At 46.6% G+C, this 22,701-nt stretch overlaps 1 protein-coding gene across 16 annotated transcripts in view; it reads right to left on the bottom strand.

The window, feature by feature from the left end:
• Positions 1-1,457: 1,457 nt before the first annotated feature.
• kirrel3l (kirre like nephrin family adhesion molecule 3, like) overlaps positions 1,458-22,701 on the bottom strand; it is a 56,947-nt gene continuing 35,703 nt past the window's right edge. The window contains exons 2-15 of one of the 16 annotated variants that reach the window (XM_014201460.3): positions 15,718-15,870; positions 14,697-14,846; positions 12,372-12,529; positions 10,630-10,780; positions 9,731-9,836; positions 8,491-8,639; positions 8,124-8,260; positions 6,785-6,911; positions 6,418-6,518; positions 5,532-5,736; positions 4,535-4,654; positions 4,119-4,255; positions 3,881-4,000; positions 1,458-3,684 (exon numbers count right to left, since the gene is read on the bottom strand). In XM_014201460.3, coding sequence (XP_014056935.1) covers positions 3,187-3,684; positions 3,881-4,000; positions 4,119-4,255; positions 4,535-4,654; positions 5,532-5,736; positions 6,418-6,518; positions 6,785-6,911; positions 8,124-8,260; positions 8,491-8,639; positions 9,731-9,836; positions 10,630-10,780; positions 12,372-12,529; positions 14,697-14,846; positions 15,718-15,870 — 2,312 coding nt within the window. In that variant the 3' untranslated portion in view covers positions 1,458-3,186. The remainder of the gene's footprint in view (positions 3,685-3,880; positions 4,001-4,118; positions 4,256-4,534; positions 4,655-5,531; positions 5,737-6,417; positions 6,519-6,784; positions 6,912-8,123; positions 8,261-8,490; positions 8,640-9,730; positions 9,837-10,629; positions 10,781-12,371; positions 12,530-14,696; positions 14,847-15,717; positions 15,871-22,701) is intronic. The other 15 variants (XM_082975461.1, XM_082975462.1, XM_082975458.1 and 12 more) reach the window with 15 other exon arrangements.

The raw sequence follows: 22,701 nt of genomic DNA, 5'->3' as shown, positions 1-22,701 counted from the left end.
CCGGGATACGGTATACTGCTCAACCCTAGCTATCTCCATTTTAAAGTAGTCAATTTTCTTCATTGGATGAACTCTAGAATCCCCACCCAGTTGACTAATTTAAAATGGTGGAAGCCCTCAATGGCAATGCCCATGATAAATGGGTTATATCTATGATGAGTCCTCTGTGACAATAGGCACAACTCTGATATAAAGTTGTTTTGGGTAAGTTGCAGAAAGGCCACATGCTTCCACTTATATCAGTGCATTCGTAATAACCAAACTATTACAAAACTTATATTTGATCAAATAAGCGGCACATAGCAAATTAGCAATAAGAAAATGTTTGTTGACCAAATTTGACACCTTGGACTTATTTTCGTGGACAGATTTTGACCAGAGTAAAACCTCTCGCTTCGTCTCTTCCTCTTTGAGAGTCAATGGGCACAGTGCAATTCGGAGGTTCCTATCAATTCCTATAGATGCTTGGCCATTTTCCTCACATTAGTATTCTAGGAGAACTCAATATACCGGCTAGCTAAAATGGTCTCCATTTGCCCGTTGAGCTGAGGGTGATGCGGGTCTTCACTCCCCTACGTACGGCAGCTCAAGAAAATCAATTGGCTTTAGCTGTTTGCACGGAGCAACACAATGAGTTCTTCTCACCCCTCTCAAACAGTGGACTTCTTATTGGACAATCCTGGTCCTGCTTTTAACTGTTCAGATTCTTCATTGGTTTTCTTTCACTCTCTATTTTGGCTTGTATTTGTACATTTACTGTGACTTGAAAACCCAAAGATCTCCATTATGTTTGTAAATGATGAAGTGCTGAAGAGATTTTAATTGTTAAAGGTTGAAGATATATAAAAATGAGGCATACAAAAAAATATAACATTTATGAATCCTACACAATAAACATACTTTACCTGAATCTTCTGCATGTCAATTACCTCCATTTTGTAATTGACCGACTTGTGTCTCTATAATAGGTATTGCATAGTAAGTATTATCTGAGTCTATTGTGGGGTCATGTCCCTTTACACAGCAGCCTGTAGTGAATGTGGAGCTCTCATAGCACTCGTCTCCTCCCTGCCGTGACTAGCATGTCTACCTGGAGACGAGATGTAACAAGAGACCGAGGTGACATGACAAGCTGATATTGTCACATTATACCTAGATTTGTCACAGCAATATCCTGTTACCAGGGGAGCTGGGTGTGTGGGTGTAGGGAGGTGGATACACAGACAGTGGGGGGATCTACAATCACATCTGTCTTCATTAAAAGCGACGCTCCACCACGGGAATAGGAGAATCAACATAGACAGCTCTTCTAATTTATGTATTCATCAACTTCGGTACATAAGCAGCTTTGTTTGTACCTGTTCTCCCATGACACACACACACACACACACACACACACACACACAGCATCTCCTCACCGTGCCAACGTACAGTACAGTACTCAAACCACGCTGGTCTTTATCTGAAATGGTTTTATTTAAATATAAATATGTGTACAAAGTTACAAGCAACAATAGCTCATTTTTAGCAAATAAAATCCTTAATACATAATTAAAAAACAAAATGAACCAAACCAACAAATGGCAATTAGTTGTGTTCCCAAAAAGCATAGTTCCTCTTTCTGCATTCAGTGATTGATGAACAACGGAACAGAAAGAGAAAAATTGTGGACCCAAATAAAATCAATCAAGATATAGATTTATGTGTATATATAATATAAAGATACTTTACAGTAAAGCAGCTTACAAGCTGTACATTAAGGCTTATATAAAAATAAAGACGAGCGATGATCTTTTTTGAAATCACTTGGTTCACTTAGAGACGTATGTTCTCCAATTGGGCCGACTGACCGGTAGCGCGGCTCTCGACACAAAATGGCAGTACAGGGTTCCAGTAGTGTCCAGAACCGGAATGCAACTGAGCCAGGTGCAGTAAGCAGTCTCTCAAACAAGCATAATGGACATGGAAAAGAAATGCTGAAGAGTTTCACTAGACACATCATCTGCATGCAACAGAGAAAGAATGGGGCTTCTTCACCCATTTGTACAGTTGATCTAGTCAGTATTTCAGGGTAGTACTGTGTTTTTGTAAACATATTGAAGCTACTTGATTGTGTCATGACTGGAGTGTGGATGGTGTCTGAAGAGGGACAGTTTCACAAGTAGAACCCATCTTAGCCTGTTCAAGTTGAGACTGCACCTTGAGATTATTCAAGTTCAAGATTGCCACCATTTTACAAACAACATTCTCTGATTGTTCTGGAAATAGTTTCCATTTTGCGATCTGGTAAACACAGAAGTAATACAGTACTCAGAGGAATTCATCTTTATCCCTAACTCTTTCAATACACTGCTATGTACTGTAGCTCACCATCTTTGGGTTTTTCCATTTCCTTTTCTTGTCCACCAGGGTAGAACGATAACACACAGGCTGTCTCTCTATTAGGCGAAGGTTAGGATACACATTCTCTCCATACCTCACTCTGCTTTCACTTCCCAATAACCCACACACAAGCCAAACGTATTGTTTTGCCGAACGGTTTATGGCTGCCATTGTGGAGCTCAGGCTTCTTTAAATGGATAGAGAGACACGAATGTGCTTAGAACTCCTTTCACATGCCGACAAACACCAAATGACCACAATGTGTTGACTTTTCTTTTTTTTTTTTAAACGAAGACATCTGTATTTTTTATTTTGTTCATAGTCTGTTATAAGTTCTATTTGTCTGAGCAGTCTGTTCTTTTTGAGAAATGTTAGCTATGCTCCAGAATCCAGTTAGTTTAGGCCACCCAAAGTCATGAGATGCTCCTGTCTGGTGATTTCCAGTTTGCCTTCCTCCCATCCCCTCACTGGTAAAACAAAACCAGTGCCAGGACAGAATAGCAGGCTCATCTCTGAAGTAGCAGACACTGTAGTAGATTATTTATTGATGGGGAATGTGAGTGGCACATCACAATCATTGACTCCATTGGGGCTCCATTGGGACCATTCAATCGCAGAATGACAACTGAATAACAAATAAGGAAGGCAATCCCTGTCACCTACATCTCCTTCCAAAACATGTCCAGAAGGACCAGCCATCCAGTCCTCTCTCCTCATGTTAGTCTGGCCACAACTCCTATAGAGATGACCAATGCTTCCCCTTTATATGGCCCTCCGCGCTCCACCCCCTGTTCCGCTGTCCAATCAGACGTGAGTCTGCATGCGTTGTGACGGCCGTCCATAGTCGGACTGCTGGGAGGAGACCTGCGATGATGCATATGAGAAACGGGAGGAACTAGACACCTTGCTGGCCTGGTCCGATTGATCGTAGGCATCCACCTTCTCGTAGGAGGCGGGCTTGACGTAGCTGGTGAAGGCTCGGCCGTACGTGGCGGCGGTGGGCAGGTAGGCAGAGCCGCTGTAGACGGGGTCGGTGGGGTAGATTGCTCCGGGCTGGGCTGCCGCTGCCTGCTGCTGCTCGTAGGTGGAGCGGGCCCCTGTGGTGGTGGCGTAGCGGTGGGAGAAGTCGTAGATGCGGGGCTGTGTGGCTGCCACAACTGTGTGCTGGCCGAAGAGCGGGCTGGGGGAGGGCAGCTGGGATGGCGTGTAGACAGGACGGGGGTTGGGCACGTAATCTGAGAAACCACTGCGGATAACCCGGTCCTCGTGAGCATGCACGTTGTAGTAACCGTTAGTGGGGTCCTGAGGGGAGAGGAAATAACAACAGGGTGTTAAGTTGTTCAACCGCTTTTAAAGATACAGTATGTATATAGAGATTTCAAAAATGTTCAAAACACCCAGCAAAACAGCACATGCAACCAATGCTCAACAAATGTTTGCCATTTTTCCCATGCATGTAAATTGTATAGACATTGTATAAGTGAGTGTTTCTCCTTACGGTTTTTACCTTGATGTCGGACCTCTCGTCCTCGTCCTCCTCCAGTAGGTCACTGTGTTCCGTCCGGGACGTCCCAGGAGACTCACTGCTGTTGGGGGCCTGTGGGGGAAACAACAGGCCCTACAATTACAAAGGTGGAACATCTTAGACTCCGACAAACATGAGCACGACAAAATGACTGTATTGTGTATCATCACATATCTGTTATATAAAGAAGAAAAGGTATTTGAAAACCTACTGAAAGTGATTGAACGGAGGCATTTACCATGGGCTCCTTGACATCCTCCTCATCATCGTTGCCACGGGTAGCGTTGTGGTCGCTGTGCACAATCTGAACTCTGATGTCACTCTTTGAGAGGCGTGTGCACTTTTTACCTGTAAGGATTCAAAAGAGACAGGTGATTTAGAAACGATTCTAAAACTGCTTTTCATGCCTGTTGCCTTTATAGAAATGGATTTGATTGTGCTCCTTTTATGAAGTTGAAACTAGCCATGCATTGCTAAGGGTTGGGGTCAGTTCTATTTCAATTCAGTCAGTTCACATTGATTGAAAAATATTGAGTGAATAGTCATTTACTGAATGTCAATTCATTTCCTTGAATAGGGTGAATTGACATGGAATATAGCCCAACCCCAGTATGGCCCATATCTGACCTTCGACCTCACCTTTCCCGGTGTGCCTGCAGCAGAGAGAGACCAGGGTGACGACACAGATGAGCAGGACACACCCTCCGCCCACCGCCGCCCCAATGATGATCATCATGGGCAGGGCCTCTTTGAGGAGAGAGAGAGAGAGCGAGAGAGAGGAAAAGAGAGAAGTGTCAGGATCTTGCTACTGATCAGAGACAGGCAGGACCAGATCCAGTCTCCTCTTCTAACGCCACTCTACTCATTCCCCCCCAACTAATCTCTGCCAACGCCTGCTCCTATATAAATTCATCTGCAGTAAGCCTCATGGTCCCTCAGAAACACACACGCACATGCACACACACACTTAGAGTCCCCTGCGTCCCCACAGCCTCGGCTATTGTGTCTAATCTCTCTGGAAGAAGGGTAACAAGGCCTGACATGCAATGAAGCAATAGACAGTAATCTAATTAGAGATTCCAGGAGAGAGATACGGCGCACCGCTCAACTCTCCCGAGACCCCGGCTGAGCTGCCTTGATGTAAATTGCTGGCGAGGACCTTATTTTTGGTGTCTACTGCAACAAAGGCCTTCCTTCCTTACCTCCGCCAACTCCAGTGTGCATAGTGTGTGTTTGTGTGTGCATATGTGTGTGTGTGAGTAAGTAATTTGTGGTTTAAGTAAATTTGAAGAGGGTGGCTCTCACACACTTAGAGAGAGAGAGGGAGCTTAGGGACCGCCGGCGGCTCGGCCCTGGGACACCTGTGGCCTGATCTAATTGACTTTAGTCCCCGATCGATATATGTTATGGGCCCAATGTATTCATTAAGGCCCACCATCTGCTGATTAAATTATATTGATTAAAATAGTATAATTAAGATAAGCACTCAATTGGAGTTCTACTTTGACCTCATCTAACCCCTCTCTCTTCCCAGCACCGTCTCTCCACAGTGCTCGTCTTAGTGAGACTGGTCATGCTGACTGTGTGAGATGATAGATAATAAGGACCCCTGTCCAGTTCCTACCCGTACCTTGCTCCTTGAGGGTGACCAGCGCGGTGCCTGTGCCGAAGCGGTTCCATGCGGTGCAGTTGTAGCGGAGCTGGAAGTCCTGGGCCAGGGTCTCAGACAGGACCAGGGAGGACAGGACCCCGTGGTCGCTGGTCACCGTCTGGACAGAGAAACGACCCGAGGAGCCCGAGGAGAGGGTCACGTCTCCAAATGTCCACACCTAGTGAGAAAGATGGGAGATGAACAACAGGTGAGTGGCTAGCAGCGCTGTCAGAGCTCAGATCAACCAGTACTTCCCATGCTTAGATCAATCACAGGTACCCTCTAACCAACCAACCACCCTCCCTCCCTCTCTCTTTCCCTCTCTCTGTTTTCCTCCCTCTCCATCCACCTGGCTGACATTGCTAAGGGCCGTAGGTATAAATTGCCTCCTACGTCTTTCCCTGGAGGTAAGCCCTGCCAGACCTGTGAGGCTGTGTAGGATACTCCTGTCGGTGCTGAAGCCTCTCTCCTGCTGCTAGGTAAGGTCTACGGGGTGCCTGCCTCTCACTCCCACTCGGACCCTAATTAGCCTCTGTCAGAGCTGCCCATGCACCCAGGGTCACAACGGGGTCAGCCCACCGAGGCCTGATGGATGCAGCGCTAATTGAGCCATGTGGTTTGGCTGCAGCCTGCAGAAGGCCCCCCCCCCCCGGTCTAGTTACCTTTCTGTTCTCTCTCCCTCTCTCATCCCCATTGAGTGGTGAAGAGATGATGATGTGTGTGTGTGTGTGTGTAGGTGGGGGGATTCAGTGTGTATTAAATGTGCACACGCTTGTGTGCGTGAGCACATGCATGCACGCACACACACACACACAACATTGAAACAGGAAAGACAGGAAAAGACAAGAGGCTCACTTACAATCTTGTCAGGCGGGGGGCTGTTTCCCACCAGGCACTCTAGCTTGCCCTTGGAGTGCTTGACAGCGTGCTGTGTGGCGTCCGCTGTAATGATAGGTGGGCCTGGAGAGAGAGAGAGAGAGAGAGAGAAAGTGTTTTTGTGAGAGAGATGTGGGGGAGAGAAATAGAGGGAGATTTTGAGACATTGACATATTAAACACAGATGCATTGTCAGATGGGTGACACATTATGCTTGAGTAAACATTCTACATAGATAATACCAAATGTGCATCTTTAATATTCTACATCTAAAAGTCAACCAAAAACATGTTGAAAGTGCTATTGAATTAGCCCTATTTTCAGACTATTGAGACTCATATGAGACTTACCGTTGACAGTGAGCGTGACGTCCCTCTCAGCCACACCGATGCGGGGGACGATGGCCTTGCAGGTATACGTCCCAGCATCCTCCTGGGTGACAGCCTTCAGCTGCAGGGTGTTGCCATTACTGAGCACCTGCGGAGGGAGAGGAGGGGTAGGAGAGCGAGGAGGGGAGGGAGAGGGGAAAATAGAGAGAGAGGGGTGGACAGGAGGGATAAGAGGAGAGGGAGGGGAGAGAGTGAGTGTCTTTTTAGCAGCAGTTCATTGGGACTGTTGTTGCAGCAGCACGGATGTGGCCCTACGTACAGTCTCTCCAGCTCCTACACTCTGTTTCAGTTTAATTTAATGGTGGTGACAACGCTGTGGCTTTAGTCACAGACATTAAGCACTCCAGCCACTGCTGCTCTGACTCCAGCTACAGCCAGGCTCCTCTGGAGTGACCATGCTGCTGTGGAGATTGTCCTAATTAAACGTTGCCAGCAGAGCATAACGTTATCATGGTGTGAGTGGGCCGTAGCCTTTAGAGGCTGCTACAGTTCGCTCTACACTTGCGCACTCGTTAGCTCATTGATCCCACCATTCCATCAAGCTGTGATTAATCAATTTACTCTCCCTCTACGCCCCTCCTCTCCCTCCCTCCGTCCTTTCACTCCCAATCTCCATTGTTTTATTCAACCACAATTATAGAGTAACCTAATGAATCCATTACTGGTAGCTGTGTGAGGCGTGGTGGCCGCGGTGTGTGTGGATAGAGAGCACTGCCTGTTTTTTTCTTCCGGAGAGAGTTGGTTCACTCTGGGAGATGGAGATGACAGCATGGCTTTTATAGCATCGCCTGCTGGCCTGCAGCTTTCTTCTCTTTAGCGGTGGCGTTTTTAGCAAAAGCTGCCTCTGAAATCCGATGAAAGACCGGGAGAGAGGCTCCCTGGAGATAGCGCTGATAGTGTTGCCTGGGGTGGGGTGGGAGACCTTGAACCAGGATGACGCAAACTAAAGGTGGAACTGTGCTGTTTGTAAGCTACCTCACATAATCCTCCCTGGATGTTCTTTGTGTTGTGTCTTGGTCCGGGTTGAGGAGCGGTTTGAGAAGCTGTTCTCGGAGTGGGATGTGAAATGTGTCGGCTGGTTTTTAACTAGTGTGTCTCAACTGTGGATGTGATTGATTTAGTGGTCACATTGTTATGACAGAGTGTCACCTCCCCTGCTCTCAGCAGGGTGAGAACCTGACAATCATCACATACACTGCCTCTGAAGGTTTAGCTCTGATGTCTGAGGGCTTTCTCTCATTACACACACACACACACACACACAGACACGCACACACAGTATAAGTATTGATTGAGCTACTTGTCTTACTACGCTGGAGCCCTGTTTGGTCCAGGCCAGGGTGAGGGGAGGGTTGCCTGTCCAGGTGCAGGTGAAGGCAGCGTCCATCCCAATGTCCACGTTCATGGGCTTGGGCTCCGACAGCAGCCTGGGACCAACTGTAGAGAAGCCCAGGACACCCTCAGAACTAATACAGCCCCTATTCACCATTCATTATGACTTTAGCATATCCCCTAAGGCATTTTCAAAGCAAAAAGCACATTACACAGTATCCTCCAAAGACACGATAACTCCTGCGACGAGGGTGAACGTGTTCACAGACACACTACTTGGATTACACTATAGGCTACTAGTACAGTACTATGATACACTGATGTGCTCCACTCACATTGTACATCCACCAGGGTGCTGACGTTGGTGCTGCCTACTGAGTTGGACACCTCACAGGAGACAGGGTCTGTGAAGTACGAGTGGTCTACCGTCACCTCCAGGCTGTCCCCGTTCGCCTCCGAGATGGGGACTCCTCCCTTGGACCACCTGGACCACCAGATCACCACATCACATAGGGTTAGAATGTCAATTTACCACATCACATAGGGTTAGAATGTCAATTTACCACATCACATAGGGTTAGAATGTCAATTTACCACATCACATAGGGTTAGAATGTCAATTTACCACATCACATAGGGTTAGAATGTCAATTTACCACATCACATAGGGTTAGAATGTCAATTTACCACATCACATAGGGTTAGAAGGTCAATTTACCACATCATATATGGTTAGAATGTCAATTTACCACATCACATAGGGTTAGAATGTCAATTTACCACATCACATAGGGTTAGAAGGTCAATTTACCACATCACATAGGGTTAGAATGTCAATTTACCACATCATATATGGTTAGAATGTCAATTTACCACATCACATAGGGTTAGAAGGTCAATTTACCACATCATATATGGTTAGAATGTCAATTTACCACATCACATAGGGTTAGAATGTCAATTTACCACATCACATAGGGTTAGAAGGTCAATTTACCACATCACATAGGGTTAGAATGTCAATTTACCACATCATATATGGTTAGAATGTCAATTTACCACATCACATAGGGTTAGAATGTCAATTTACCACATCACATAGGGTTAGAAGGTCAATTTACCACATCATATATGGTTAGAAGGTCAATTTACCACATCATATATGGTTAGAATGTCAATTTACCACATCACATAGGGTTAGAATGTCAATTTACCACATCACATAGGGTTAGAAGGTCAATTTACCACATCACATAGGGTTAGAATGTCAATTTACCACATCACATAGGGTTAGAAGGTCAATTTACCACATCACATAGGGTTAGAAGGTCAATTTACCAGCTCACATAAAGTTGGAAGGTCAATTTACCACATCATTGGGTTACAAGATCACTTTGGTTTACCAGAAGATATTGGGTTACCATGTCACTTTGGGTCACTAGATAATTTTGAGTTGTGCCATAATGATAAAGTCCAAACTGGACCAACTAAAAGGATAATAGTTCCATAATAGTGCAGTACACACTATGAAAGAAATGAACCCAACAAAGTGAAGGTTGAGGTGCTGTTTTTTACCTGTATCCTGTGATCTCAGGGTTGGCAGAGGCAGAGCAGATGAACAGAACCTTGGCTCCCTCCATGACAGTCTGGGGCTGGACGGACAGGGTCACTGATGGGGGGTCTGCAGGATGGAGGGGAGCACACAACATTACTGAGAGGTGAACATAGTATGTGTCGTATCTATCACTATGGAGGATTCTACAGTATATGAAGGCTGAATATGTGTCAGTCAAGGGAGAAGGAACAGGACAACAGTACTAAAGGAAGCTCTGGGAACACTGGAGGTATGTGTCACTGAGCTAGGACCTATATGAAGGGGGGTGTGTTTGTCACAGAGAGGTTAGTGTATGAATCATTGAAGGGTGAGCGAGTGCATGTGCAGGCAGGCAGAACTAACCACTCTTCCATTAACTCTAAAGTGGTGCTGGGTGAAATGTATTTATTCAACCAAAGCCCTCAACTAATGCCTAAAGTATATAAATAAATATATTATAGATGATATATGTGTATAGGCTACTACCTAGTCGTTATTGGCAGTATATTTGTCACTATAAACTTTACCTATAGGACTATGTCCCAATATCCACAATAGCATACTAGTGTCCATGGACAATACATCAGTACATATTAAGTAGTATGCAAGTGTGATAGTTGGTAGTTGAATGTATTTGACTGAGTTCTCCATCCTCTGAGTGTTGTACCTGAGGTGTGTCCCCATCACTAGGACTAGGGCACTACAGAGTGTTGTACCCGAGGTGTGTCCCAATCACTGGGACTAGGGCACTACAGAGTGTTGTACCCGAGGTGTGTCCCCATCACTAGGACGAGGGCACTACAGAGTGTTGTACCCGAGGTGTGTCCCCCATCACGCTGGACGACTGTAGGGGACACTAAGCGTCACTGAGGACACTCACGCTGGACGTTGATGGTGACCGAGGTCTGGAGTCCAGCGGGGGCGGCAGGGTTGAGGACGCGGCAGGTGTAGGTACGGCCAGAGTCCTTGTCCTCCGGCACCACAGGAAGCATACTGACAGCCAGTTCCCTCTTCCCATCCGCCATCCGCGTCTAGGAGAGACAGACCAGAGACATGGAGATAAGACATCTACGATGTTTACTGTACATCTCAATGGTCAAGACAGACAAGAGACAGCTGTTAAACATGCAGAGGGAGTTATGAGTCCTTATTTCACCTCTTGGGTTAGATCCATGAATTAATATATTTTGGTGGTTTAAGTAGGGAAGTAAGGTATAGAATAGGTGTAGCCTCATGTAAGGCCCTGCTGAGTCTTCCCCCTCTAGGTGTCTGTGTGACACTGCGGGACCTAACTTTCTGACGTGTGAGGCATTCAAATTGCCATCCAGTCCATTGGCATGGCAGTTAAATCATATATTTTATGATGCGCCTGGGGATATGTGCTGTTCCCACATTTCTGAGAGTGCTCCCAGTCAGCGCTCCTTGTTTGTCATCATCTTTGAGATCTATTTATTGCTCACAGGAATCAATACTCCTAAGTGAGGAAAGGGGTAGATTCTGGAGATATCACCCATCGCATTCGAAGGACACACAAAAAAACGCACGCACACGCACACACACCACACACACACACGCACAGGGCTGTCAGACAGTGTGCAGTAATGGCAGAGGTGTCTGTGTCTGTATTTCTGGGCTTAGCCGTGAGGAGGGGGGACCGGGGGAGGGTTGTCTCACAGGCAGCTCTGGAAAAGGGCAAGGGCAGAGCAGAGCCCATTCCCTGGATGGACGGACAAACAGACAGCTGAATCAATGAATCACTTCCTCAGCCAGACACAAAAAGCATTTTTACGCTAGATCGAGTCGCATCACTCCCTGTCACCACCCCTCACTCTGCCCCAAGCCACCTCTCCCCCTCTCTACCTCCCACTCACCTCCTCTAGCCTTCCTCCTCTCTAAAAGCACCCGTTTTCTTTCTTTCAGTGATCTGTATCTCAGTATCTCCCACCCTTCTTTATTTTACTCCCACTTTCTCTCTCCCTATCTCTTTCTCTCCCTTCCTGTGCCCCTCCTTTTCTCCACTGTGGGCTCTAGTCTCCTTAAATGTGTCGTTTAGCATAGTTTAGCGTGGTCAGAGAGCATGACAAATGTGACTCTTTCCCTACTGCGGCTGGTTCACGCTCTGGCGCATCCCCCCATTGTGTTTTGGCATTGTTGTGGGTGATTTCTCCTTGGCAGAAATTCTACTGTATCAAACGCTCATGCCTGTCTGAGCTTTGGCATGCTCCAGTTATACTGTAGTGTCGGTGCATTAGAGTGCGAGGGGAGGGGGAGTAGGGGAGAGAGGAGGGGGTTCAGGTATGAGTGAAAAAGGGGAGGGGGACTGCAGAGAGGGAGGTAGGGAGAGAAAGAACAAGTCCTGAGAGAGAAAGAGAGAGAAATAGAAAACAGAGAAACGGAAAAGGACGTGTTGGCTTCTGTATTCTGCCCTGAGAGAAAGTTGCTGCATTTTGAGTAGCTGATGTACCTTGCCTTACCTGCTGAGATGGGCTCTGCTGTACTCTGCTGTGCTGTGTTGGTGTTGTGTGGGTGTTAGTGGATCCTGATGAGGTTGGGCATGGCCCTGCTCTCTCTAACCTGCCCTGGCCCAACCTGTTATCTGATTGTGCTGTAGTCTTTCTGTACCTTGGAGTATATGGCCGTGTCCATGACCTCTCCGTCTCTGTACCAGGTGATCTCGGCGGCAGGCTTGGCCCCCGAGGCGCGGCAGGTGAGGTTGTAGGGTGTGTGGGCCTTCACACGTATGATAGGACCCCCCTCCACCACCGGGTCTGTGGGGGGAACTACAGGGAGAGAAGGAGGAAACACAACGCATTCATGTTAGAGAGAAACAACCCACCAAACTGAAAGCTCCTTTTACAGTACAGAGCTTCTGAATGAGAGGAACATCTAGTGAGATTAATGTGATGTGTTAACGCTGCATCAATTCATCCACTGCACACAGAGAAAACAATATTCTTTCATCATCGTGTTGGTTCGCGAGGTGTGTTTCTACTTTGTAGACTGGAATGGAAACTGACAACATTTGGCTTTGAGAAGAAAAAAACAGAAGAGCTATTTCATTTTCCTTCTTAACATTGAGACTGGCATTAGTACTCTCTTTTACTCCCACTGTTGCCCAGTGATGTTTCATCTGAATTGCTTATTTGTTCATTTATTTGCATGGTTTCGCACACGCTGCTGGCAAGCAGAGCGTGCCACCCCTGATGAAGGCGTCTATCTCCCCAGCCAATAACGGCAGACGTAAACAGCAGCGGGCCTGCGCCCCGGTCTATCTATCTCTCTCTCTCTTGCTCCCTCCGCTGAACCAATTTCTGTGTGTGTGTGTGTATCTGAATTGTCAGAGGTCTTTCCGCCACCGCGGCCCGGACACTAATGGAATCCGAGTGCTAGGTGATTTTAATTTCCATGCCGACTCCCTTGGCTGCTCTCCCGCCGTTGACTCCTTTGAATGCGCCGGATTGCTTTGGTCTCATCTGGCTGCATTGATTTCCACACACACACACACACACACACACACACACACACACACCACACACACACACACACACACACACACTTCAAGACTCTAGCCTCTGTGCATCTGTGTTCTCGAAACAGGCCTACACACACACACCCCGGTCCCTGCTTGATTTGTTCCTCTCTTAATGCGGACGTTCTACAAGGCGTGAGGAAACAACATCTACCGCCTTTTCTGTCCACAAAGGCTAAGGTCAGTGTGACTGCGGAGGTGGCTCACGCTAACCAATCAAACAGTCCATCCTCGCCCACCTCCACTCTGTGCTGTGCGGTGCGGGCATTGTGAAGCAGGGTTTGTGTGGGTGTATGTGGGTGTGTGTATGTGGGTGTGATCTCCATTGACTGTGCTGCACTGTGCTCTCTTGAGAGGCGCGTGGTCGTTGAAGTGTTCCTCATCATGGGTCGTCAGAATTCACATGATTTTCATTAGCATTTCATTTGCTGCCTTTTCTTCTCGCCCTCGTCTCGCTGCTTAAACGAGCTCATAAAATGACCGAAACAAGCAGGGCAGTGGGGAGACAGTACAGTAGCCTAGCCAAGTTGTTGGTGTATAGAGCTGGGGCTCCAGTGTCTTCTGTAACTGTCTCTCTGCTTTGTTGGGTGTATTTGCTAGATCATCAGAGAGACGTTCAGTAAAGACTAATGAATGTGCTGCAACCTGTTCCCCCATCGGCCACCAGGTGCCAGCAGTGTTTCACTGTCTGGGAGTCCCACGAGGGGCCGCTCTCTCTCCTCTCACCCTCCCCTCCGCCATCCCTCTCTCCACCACCACCCTCCTCTCCCCACCTCTGGATGCCTGGTGAATATGTAGATCACTCACATTGCGTCAATGTAAAAGCTGCCCCATGGTTGACAAATATTGTGACTCACTGTAAAATGTGCTAACTGTGCAGAACTTGACTTTTAAGTGTCCATGCAAGTCATTTGTGACTGCAGCAATCACATTATCCTAGACTTCCACAGTCTTGATTATCGATACTGAAGGGAAATTATTTATTTTGCTGGCTCTGCTGGGTTTGAAAAATATTTACAGGGCTGATATACGGCAGTAAGTACATTTTCCAGGTGTTATTTGTGAAAGCTGATAACAGCAGGTGATGTCATAAACAGTCTCAAGACATAGAAACCGTGAGCATTTTGTGTGTGTGTGTGTGTGTGTGTGTGTGTGTGTGTGTGTGTGTGTGTGTGTGTGTGTGTGTGTGTGTGTGTGTGTGTGTGTGTGTGTGTGTGTGTGTGTGTGTGTGTGTGTGTGTGTGTGTGTGTGTGTGTGTGTGTGTGACTGTCAGAACCATAATGAAGATGGGTGCCTGACAATCTCCCTCTGTAGAGCCAACCTGCAGGTTTTGGCTGGAGGGCTGCTGTGCAGATCAGGGTGTGTGTTCCCCTGTGTGTGCCCGTTTGTGGTGTGTGTGCAGCAGCTGTGTATCTTACCTAGAACAGTGAGCTTGGCTCGGTGGGAGCGCAGCCCGGCCTGCGTAGCCTGACACTCGTACACGGCGTCATCCGCCAGCTCTGCCGAGTCGATCATCAAGCTGTGCTCGCCTGATAGCGGGTCGCCCATTAAGGAGTAGCGTGTCCACCCTGCATTAAGCCAACACAAGGAATACAGTGAGTCAGAGAATGAGAAAGAAAACACGAAAACAAACCCAACAACCAACAGCAGAACAACAAACCCAAACCGGAATGAAAAGACTGCAAAATGAACAGACTCACGCCACAAACAAACGCCAGAGGCCTTCAAGACATAAATGGAAATGGTGCTGCACCACCCCTGGTTAAACACTGAGCTGTTCAGTTGGCTGAGCAGCGTGAGACTGGCCAGGGGAAGGCAGCAGCTACATGTGAGACTGGGGCGTGAGGCGACTGACTGTCCTTTAAAGCACAGACAAAATCAAGATCTAGTGTCTAAGGTCAGCACCAAGCCTCTCCACCTTCCCACTAGTCCAGAACACAGCTAAATGTCAGCGCGTGACACCAGCCAATTGATTATTCACCTTGGTACAAAAGCCTCAAAATGCTAAACAACAAATTAAACACTCTTTGTCTGTTTGCGGTAGAGAGGCTGTCTGCAGTATATTTGTTTCTCTCCACCTCCATTAATTTGAGTAGACAGACAGACAGAGAGCCAAGGCTTCCTAATGAGACCATGAATTGATCAGGGGAGAGAGAGAGAGAGAGAAGTAGGGGAGCGAGAGTGTGAGAGAGAAAGACAAACAGAAAGAGGGAGATGGGGAGACAGAGAGAGAGAGGGGGGGGGGCAGAGAGAGAAAGACAAAGAGAGAGATGGGGTGACAGAGAGAGAAATGGAGAGAGAGAGAGAGAGAGAGGGTGAGAGAGAGAGAGGGCGAGACAGAGAGAGGGTGGGAGACAGAGAGATAGAGGGGGAGACAGAGCTAGTGAGGGGGGAGACAGAGAGAGAGACACACAGAAACATGTTGGTCAGATCAGATACCTGGCAGATCTCTCTCTCCACCCAGCGCCAGGCCGTCTTTGGTCCACTGCACCATTCCTCGGTACCCCACGATGACACAGGGCAGAGTCACCGATTGGCCAGACACCACTACCTGGTCTTGGGGCTGCTGGGAAAAGTAGGCTGCTTGGGTAGCTGTTGGAAGAACGGGGGTTTGATGAGTAACATGTAATGATATAGTCTAATAGCGTTACTTATTTAGCCTGGCCCCATAATGGACTGGCCTGTTCATTCTGTTGTTTACGTGTTGCCATGTTGTTACATGGGGTGGATGGAGGAGGCTGAGAAGATGTATTTTCCCTTTAACATGGTGTCTGAGATGAGCAGGAAGAGTCAGCTGCCTCATGACTTATTTAACTCTTTCCCCAGACCATATGGCAGCCACCGCGCGGTGACACGAAACAAGCACACTGCGGAGGAGAGAAATCTGCCACTCTTTGGGGGAGCTTTTTGTTAAAATGGATGTTAAACAATCAAAACTTCATTAAGTGTCCCAGGGGAAGCATCCGTCTGAGCCTGCTGAACATCAACCAAGACACCTGCCTCTGTCTGATCCATTGCTGTGTTTAAGGATGGGACACACACACACCGAACACACACACGATGCTGGAGATTGAGTATTACAAACCCAACTGGCAGGGGAAGTAGATGGCTCCCCTCCAGAGGTAGAGCTAAACCATTGGGGGAGATATGAAGAGAGGAGAGGGCTGAGAGAGAACAGAGTTGGTTGGCTAAGTAGAGAAGAGAAAGAGCGGGCTGGCTTTATCTTTCCCTTTCCCTTAAAAGAAAGAACCTTACTTCGTTTTTTTATTTTCTCTCTCTCTCTATTTCTTTCTCTCTCTCTCTCTTTCAATAGGAGAATGGGGGGGCCAGGGGGAAGATAAAGAGGGGTCTATTCACTCAGTGCTAAGCCCCTCTCCAATGGTTCTCTGGGTGGGAGTGCTTAAACAGACAGGCTGGGGGCTCTCCAGGGGAAAGAAAAGCTGGTGAAAGGAGGGCAACATACGGCGGCCAGAGACGCGCTATTGTCCTCTTGTCCCTCTCTTTTAATAGGCCTCTTCATTTCCAATCAATCCTGCTAAATGCAAGTTTAATAGCTTTTCAATAGCAGATTTTTCCCCCCGAGGGAAGCTAGGATTTTCTCTCTCCTTCTCAACCCGCTCACCCCTCTCCTCTCTCTCCCTCTCCCCTCTCTCTCACTCCATCATTCTCTCTAGCTTTTCTTTCTTTTCAAAAGGGGGCTTCCGAGGTTGGTTGGCGGTGTTTGTTCCCTACTCAATTATCCACTTCATCTAGGGCTGGACCAGGACCACTGACTGAACCCTGTTCTTCCCTCCCTCCCTCCCTCCCTCCCTCCCTCCCTCCCTCCCTCCCTCCCTCCCTCCCTCCCTCCCTCCCTCCCTCCCTCCCTCCCTCCCTCCCTCCCTCCCTCCCTCCCTCCCTCCAGTATAATCAGACCTGCCAAACAGTTAGCCCATCAGAAACGTGAGTTCTCCATGGCTCAAGCCTTGCAGCTTGCAGCTCTCCTAACATCTACTGCTTTCCCACGTCTGCCCAAGCACTCTCCTCCTTTCTTCTCCTTTTAGGATGAGAAAGATGGAGAAATGGAAAGAAAAATGGAGAGAAATGGAGAGAATCATGTATAATAGCAGTGAATATCACCAGGAAAGTCCACTAACCCCAATTCCCTTTATATTGCTAATGTCTTTAAATAAGCAAATCAATCTGTATGTATATGTGTCTGTGTCATAGACAGCAGATCAAAAGAGTCCAATTTGAGTGTCAATGAGCAGTGGAATGTTTTCATGCTCAGGCTATTAAGCATTTGGTAAAGGCTGGCATTTTCTAGTCACGCCTTCAAAACTGCTGCTTTTATAGGCTGTCTGTCCCTAATGTTCTTTTTTTTTGTTGCTATATCGAGCATTTTCATAGGCCGCTCCGCTGGATGGCGCGTTGGGGAGTTTCCTCTTTATGCTTGCTGCAGAATAAACATTGATTGCAATTAAGTATCTTGCCCACAGTACCTAAATGTTTACAATGGGCCATCCTTTATCACACTGGCAGGTTGTTTGAAATGGATTACATCTGTTACATCTGTTACTCTCTCTCTGTCTCTCTCTCTGTTCCTCTCTCTGTCTCTCTCTTTCTCTCTCTTGTTTTCTCTCTCTCTCTGTCTCTCTCTCTGTCTCTCTCTCTCTCTCTCTCTTTCTCTCTTGTTTTCTCTCTCTTTCTGTCTCTCTCTCTTGTTTTCTCTCTCTCACATTCTCTCACTCTCTCCCTGACTCTCTGTCTCTCTCTCTCTTCTCTCACACACACGTATGAGTACATTTTTATATATAGCCTGTGTGATATAGACTGACAAATTGCTTCACACCATGGAGTGATTCATTGCATTCCAAATTCCTTATTGAGAATGCTCAACAAAACATCTCCGCTGGCTAATGAGTCATTCCGTATTCCTTTAATTCCTCCTTGCTGAATTAGCCAGTTCCTTGACGGTGTATTAGCAGCTTAATTACATGAATACATTTCTGACAGGGGAGAGAGGGAGGAAAGGAGAGGAGAGGACAGGAGGGGAGAGGAGCCATGGGTGTGAAGTGGTCCTCATGTGTTGCTGTCTACCGTCTCACACACACACACACACACACACACACACACACACACACACACACACACACACACACACACACACACACACACACACACACACACACACACACACACACATTCAGTCTACATACAGGGGGACCCTTGTCAATTGGCTGCCATTGAAACTACACTGAAAAGGAAGGTGGATGACCTGTGGGTTTATTTGTTTTAAACACCTTATTGAGGAGGTGTGTTTGTGTGTGTATGGTACAAGTTATGCCTGTGAAAGATAATGATGGGCTGGTACTTTTCAAAAACAGGTAAGACCTCTGGTGTGTGTGTGTGTGTGTGTGTGTGTGTGTGTGTGTGTGTGTGTGTGTGTGTGTGTGTGTGTGTGTGTGTGTGTGTGTGTGTGTGTGTGTGTGTGTGTGTGTGTGTGTGTGTGTGTGTGTGTGTGTGTGTGTGTGTGTGTGTGTGTGTGTGTGTGTGTGTGTGTGTGTGTGTGTGTGTGTGTGTGTGTGTGTGCATCCCTCCAGTAACAAGGTCAAAACACATTTTAATCCCAATTTTTCTAAACGGAATATCATTTCACGGCAGTGGCTGCACAGAGGAGGTTAGTGTGTGTGTGCCTGTGTGTGTTTGTTGTAGCATAAATAGGGCAAGCAAATTGTAAGGGATTGGAGGGCACATTTAGCAGTTACTTTGACATAGTGACTTTGCTTTCTCCGTCACACGGTCAGAGTTAAGTCCAGAACAGCAGGGCTCACATGGAGCATAACATATTAAAGAGCTTTGCAGTCCCCTGGCACCAGTCTTCCTCTCTCTCTGTGCCATCTGAACGGATAGGGAGGAAGGGAGGGAGGCACATGGCTGCTGATGGGGACAGGATGGACAGATGTCTCCAATGATCCACTACTGGGCATCTGCACTGGGGACTAACATGGCCTTGATGGAATTATGGGGAAGTGTGTCTGTGTGGCAATTTGTATCTGTGTGTCCTGTTCTATTCTCATGTAGTCCAATTAAGTAGTGGATGTGACCTTTGGGTGCACTGGGGCTAACTACTGAAAGCAGCAAATCTCTATAATCATAATCTTTCATGCCAACATAGCGGCCTGGCTAAAACAGGCTTGAAAGCCCTAAACCCCAAAAAAGGGATCTCGCAACACACGCACGCACGCACGCACACAAACACACACAGACACTTTATGTATATTTATCACTTAAGTGTCCTCGTCATGCTAGTGTAGTTTCCATGGACAAGCAGGGAGACTCAACAGCCTACTTCAGCTACACAGACTACCCTTGGTTATACAATGACACTTAAAGTGTGTGTGTGTGTGTGTGTGTGTGTGTGTGTGTGTGTGTGTGTGTGTGTGTGTGTGTGTGGAGGTTCTGAGCTCAGTAGAGGCAGGAACAGTCTCTATTTCAGGATAATCTTGAGCGTCCTCACTTCCCATCCACTGAAGGCCGGTTGTAGAGAGAGCCGCCCCAATCTAACAGGCTCTATAAATATGAGCACTCTCAACTTGACTGGGCAATTGCTCCATGCAGTAATTATTAAAAATGTCAACAAAATATAACCAAATATCTACTAGTGTCCTCTACACTCTGACAGAAGCCGTGTTCTATGTCTCAGTAGTGTTGGTGTGGATATTCTACAGTAGCAGTGTTCTATGTGTCAGTGGTGTTGGTGTAGATATTCCACAGTAGCAGTGTTCTATGTGGTGTTGGTGTAGATATTCCACAGTAGCAGTGTTCTATGTGGTGTTGGTGTAGATATTCTACAGTAGCAGTGTTCTATGTGGTGTTGGTGTAGATATTCTACAGTAGCAGTGTTCTATGTGGTGTTGGTGTAGATATTCTACAGTAGCAGTGTTCTATGTGGTGTTGGTGTAGATATTCCACAGTAGCAGTGTTCTATGTGGTGTTGGTGTAGATATTCCACAGTAGCAGTGTTCTATGTGGTGTTGGTGTAGATATTCCACAGTAGCAGTGTTCTATGTGGTGTTGGTGTAGATATTCCACAGTAGCAGTGTTCTATGTCTCAGTGGTGTTGGTGTAGATATTCCACAGTAGCAGTGTTCTATGTGGTGTTGGTGTAGATATTCTACAGTAGCAGTGTTCTATGTGGTGTTGGTGTAGATATTCCACAGTAGCAGTGTTCTATGTGGTGTTGGTGTAGATATTCCACAGTAGCAGTGTTCTATGTGGTGTTGGTGTAGATATTCTACAGTAGCAGTGTTCTATGTGGTGTTGGTGTAGATATTCCACAGTAGCAGTGTTCTATGTGGTGTTGGTGTAGATATTCTACAGTAGCAGTGTTCTATGTGGTGTTGGTGTAGATATTCTACAGTAGCAGTGTTCTATGTGGTGTTGGTGTAGATATTCTACAGTAGCAGTGTTCTATGTCTCAGTGGTGTTGGTGTAGATATTCCACAGTAGCAGTGTTCTATGTGGTGTTGGTGTAGATATTCCACAGTAGCAGTGTTCTATGTCTCAGTGGTGTTGGTGTAGATATTCCACAGTAGCAGTGTTCTATGTCTCAGTGGTGTTGGTGTGGATATTCCACTGTAGCAGTGTTCTATGTGTCAGTGGTGTTGGTGTAGATATTCCACAGTAGCAGTGTTCTATGTGGTGTTGGTGTAGATATTCTACAGTAGCAGTGTTCTATGTGGTTTTGGTGTAGATATTCCACAGTAGCAGTGTTCTATGTGGTGTTGGTGTAGATATTCTACAGTAGCAGTGTTCTATGTCTCAGTGGTGTTGGTGTAGATATTCCACAGTAGCAGTGTTCTATGTCTCAGTGGTGTTGGTGTAGATATTCTACAGTAGCAGTGTTCTATGTGGTGTTGGTGTAGATATTCCACAGTAGCAGTGTTCTATGTGTCAGTGGTGTTGGTGTAGATATTCCAAGGTAGCAGTGTTCTATGTCTCAGTGGTGTTGGTGTAGATATTCTACAGTAGCAGTGTTCTATGTGGTGTTGGTGTAGATATTCCACAGTAGCAGTGTTCTATGTGGTGTTGGTGTGGATATTCTACAGTAGCAGTGTTCTATGTGGTGTTGGTGTAGATATTCCACAGTAGCAGTGTTCTATGTGGTGTTGGTGTAGATATTCCACAGTAGCAGTGCTCTATGTGGTGTTGGTGTAGATATTCCACAGTAGCAGTGTTCTATGTCTCAGTGGTGTTGGTGTAGATATTCTACAGTAGCAGTGTTCTATGTGGTGTTGGTGTAGATATTCCACAGTAGCAGTGTTCTATGTGGTGTTGGTGTAGATATTCCACAGTAGCAGTGTTCTATGTCTCAGTGGTGTTGGTGTAGATATTCCACAGTAGCAGTGTTCTATGTCTCAGTGGTGTTGGTGTGGATATTCCACTGTAGCAGTGTTCTATGTGTCAGTGGTGTTGGTGTAGATATTCCACAGTAGCAGTGTTCTATGTCTCAGTGGTGTTGGTGTAGATATTCCACAGTAGCAGTGTTCTATGTCTCAGTGGTGTTGGTGTAGATATTCTACAGTAGCAGTGTTCTATGTGGTGTTGGTGTAGATATTCCACAGTAGCAGTGTTCTATGTGTCAGTGGTGTTGGTGTAGATATTCCAAGGTAGCAGTGTTCTATGTCTCAGTGGTGTTGGTGTAGATATTCTACAGTAGCAGTGTTCTATGTGGTGTTGGTGTAGATATTCCACAGTAGCAGTGTTCTATGTGGTGTTGGTGTGGATATTCTACAGTAGCAGTGTTCTATGTGGTGTTGGTGTAGATATTCCACAGTAGCAGTGTTCTATGTGGTGTTGGTGTAGATATTCCACAGTAGCAGTGCTCTATGTGGTGTTGGTGTAGATATTCCACAGTAGCAGTGTTCTATGTCTCAGTGGTGTTGGTGTAGATATTCTACAGTAGCAGTGTTCTATGTGGTGTTGGTGTAGATATTCCACAGTAGCAGTGTTCTATGTGGTGTTGGTGTAGATATTCCACAGTAGCAGTGTTCTATGTCTCAGTGGTGTTGGTGTAGATATTCCACAGTAGCAGTGTTCTATGTCTCAGTGGTGTTGGTGTGGATATTCCACTGTAGCAGTGTTCTATGTGTCAGTGGTGTTGGTGTAGATATTCCACAGTAGCAGTGTTCTATGTCTCAGTGGTGTTGGTGTAGATATTCTACAGTAGCAGTGTTCTATGTGGTGTTGGTGTAGATATTCTACAGTAGCAGTGTTCTATGTGGTGTTGGTGTAGATATTCCACAGTAGCAGTGTTCTATGTGGTGTTGGTGTAGATATTCCACAGTAGCAGTGTTCTATGTGGTGTTGGTGTGGATATTCTACAGTAGCAGTGTTCTATGTGGTGTTGGTGTAGATATTCCACAGTAGCAGTGTTCTATG

The sequence above is a fragment of the Salmo salar genome, chromosome 05 (assembly GCF_965601325.2).
Source record: "Salmo salar chromosome 05, fSalSal1, whole genome shotgun sequence".
Lineage (NCBI taxonomy): Eukaryota > Metazoa > Chordata > Actinopteri > Salmoniformes > Salmonidae > Salmo > Salmo salar.
The sequence above is the reverse complement of the archived record's forward strand: the minus strand, read 5'-3'. Positions and strand labels throughout refer to the sequence as shown.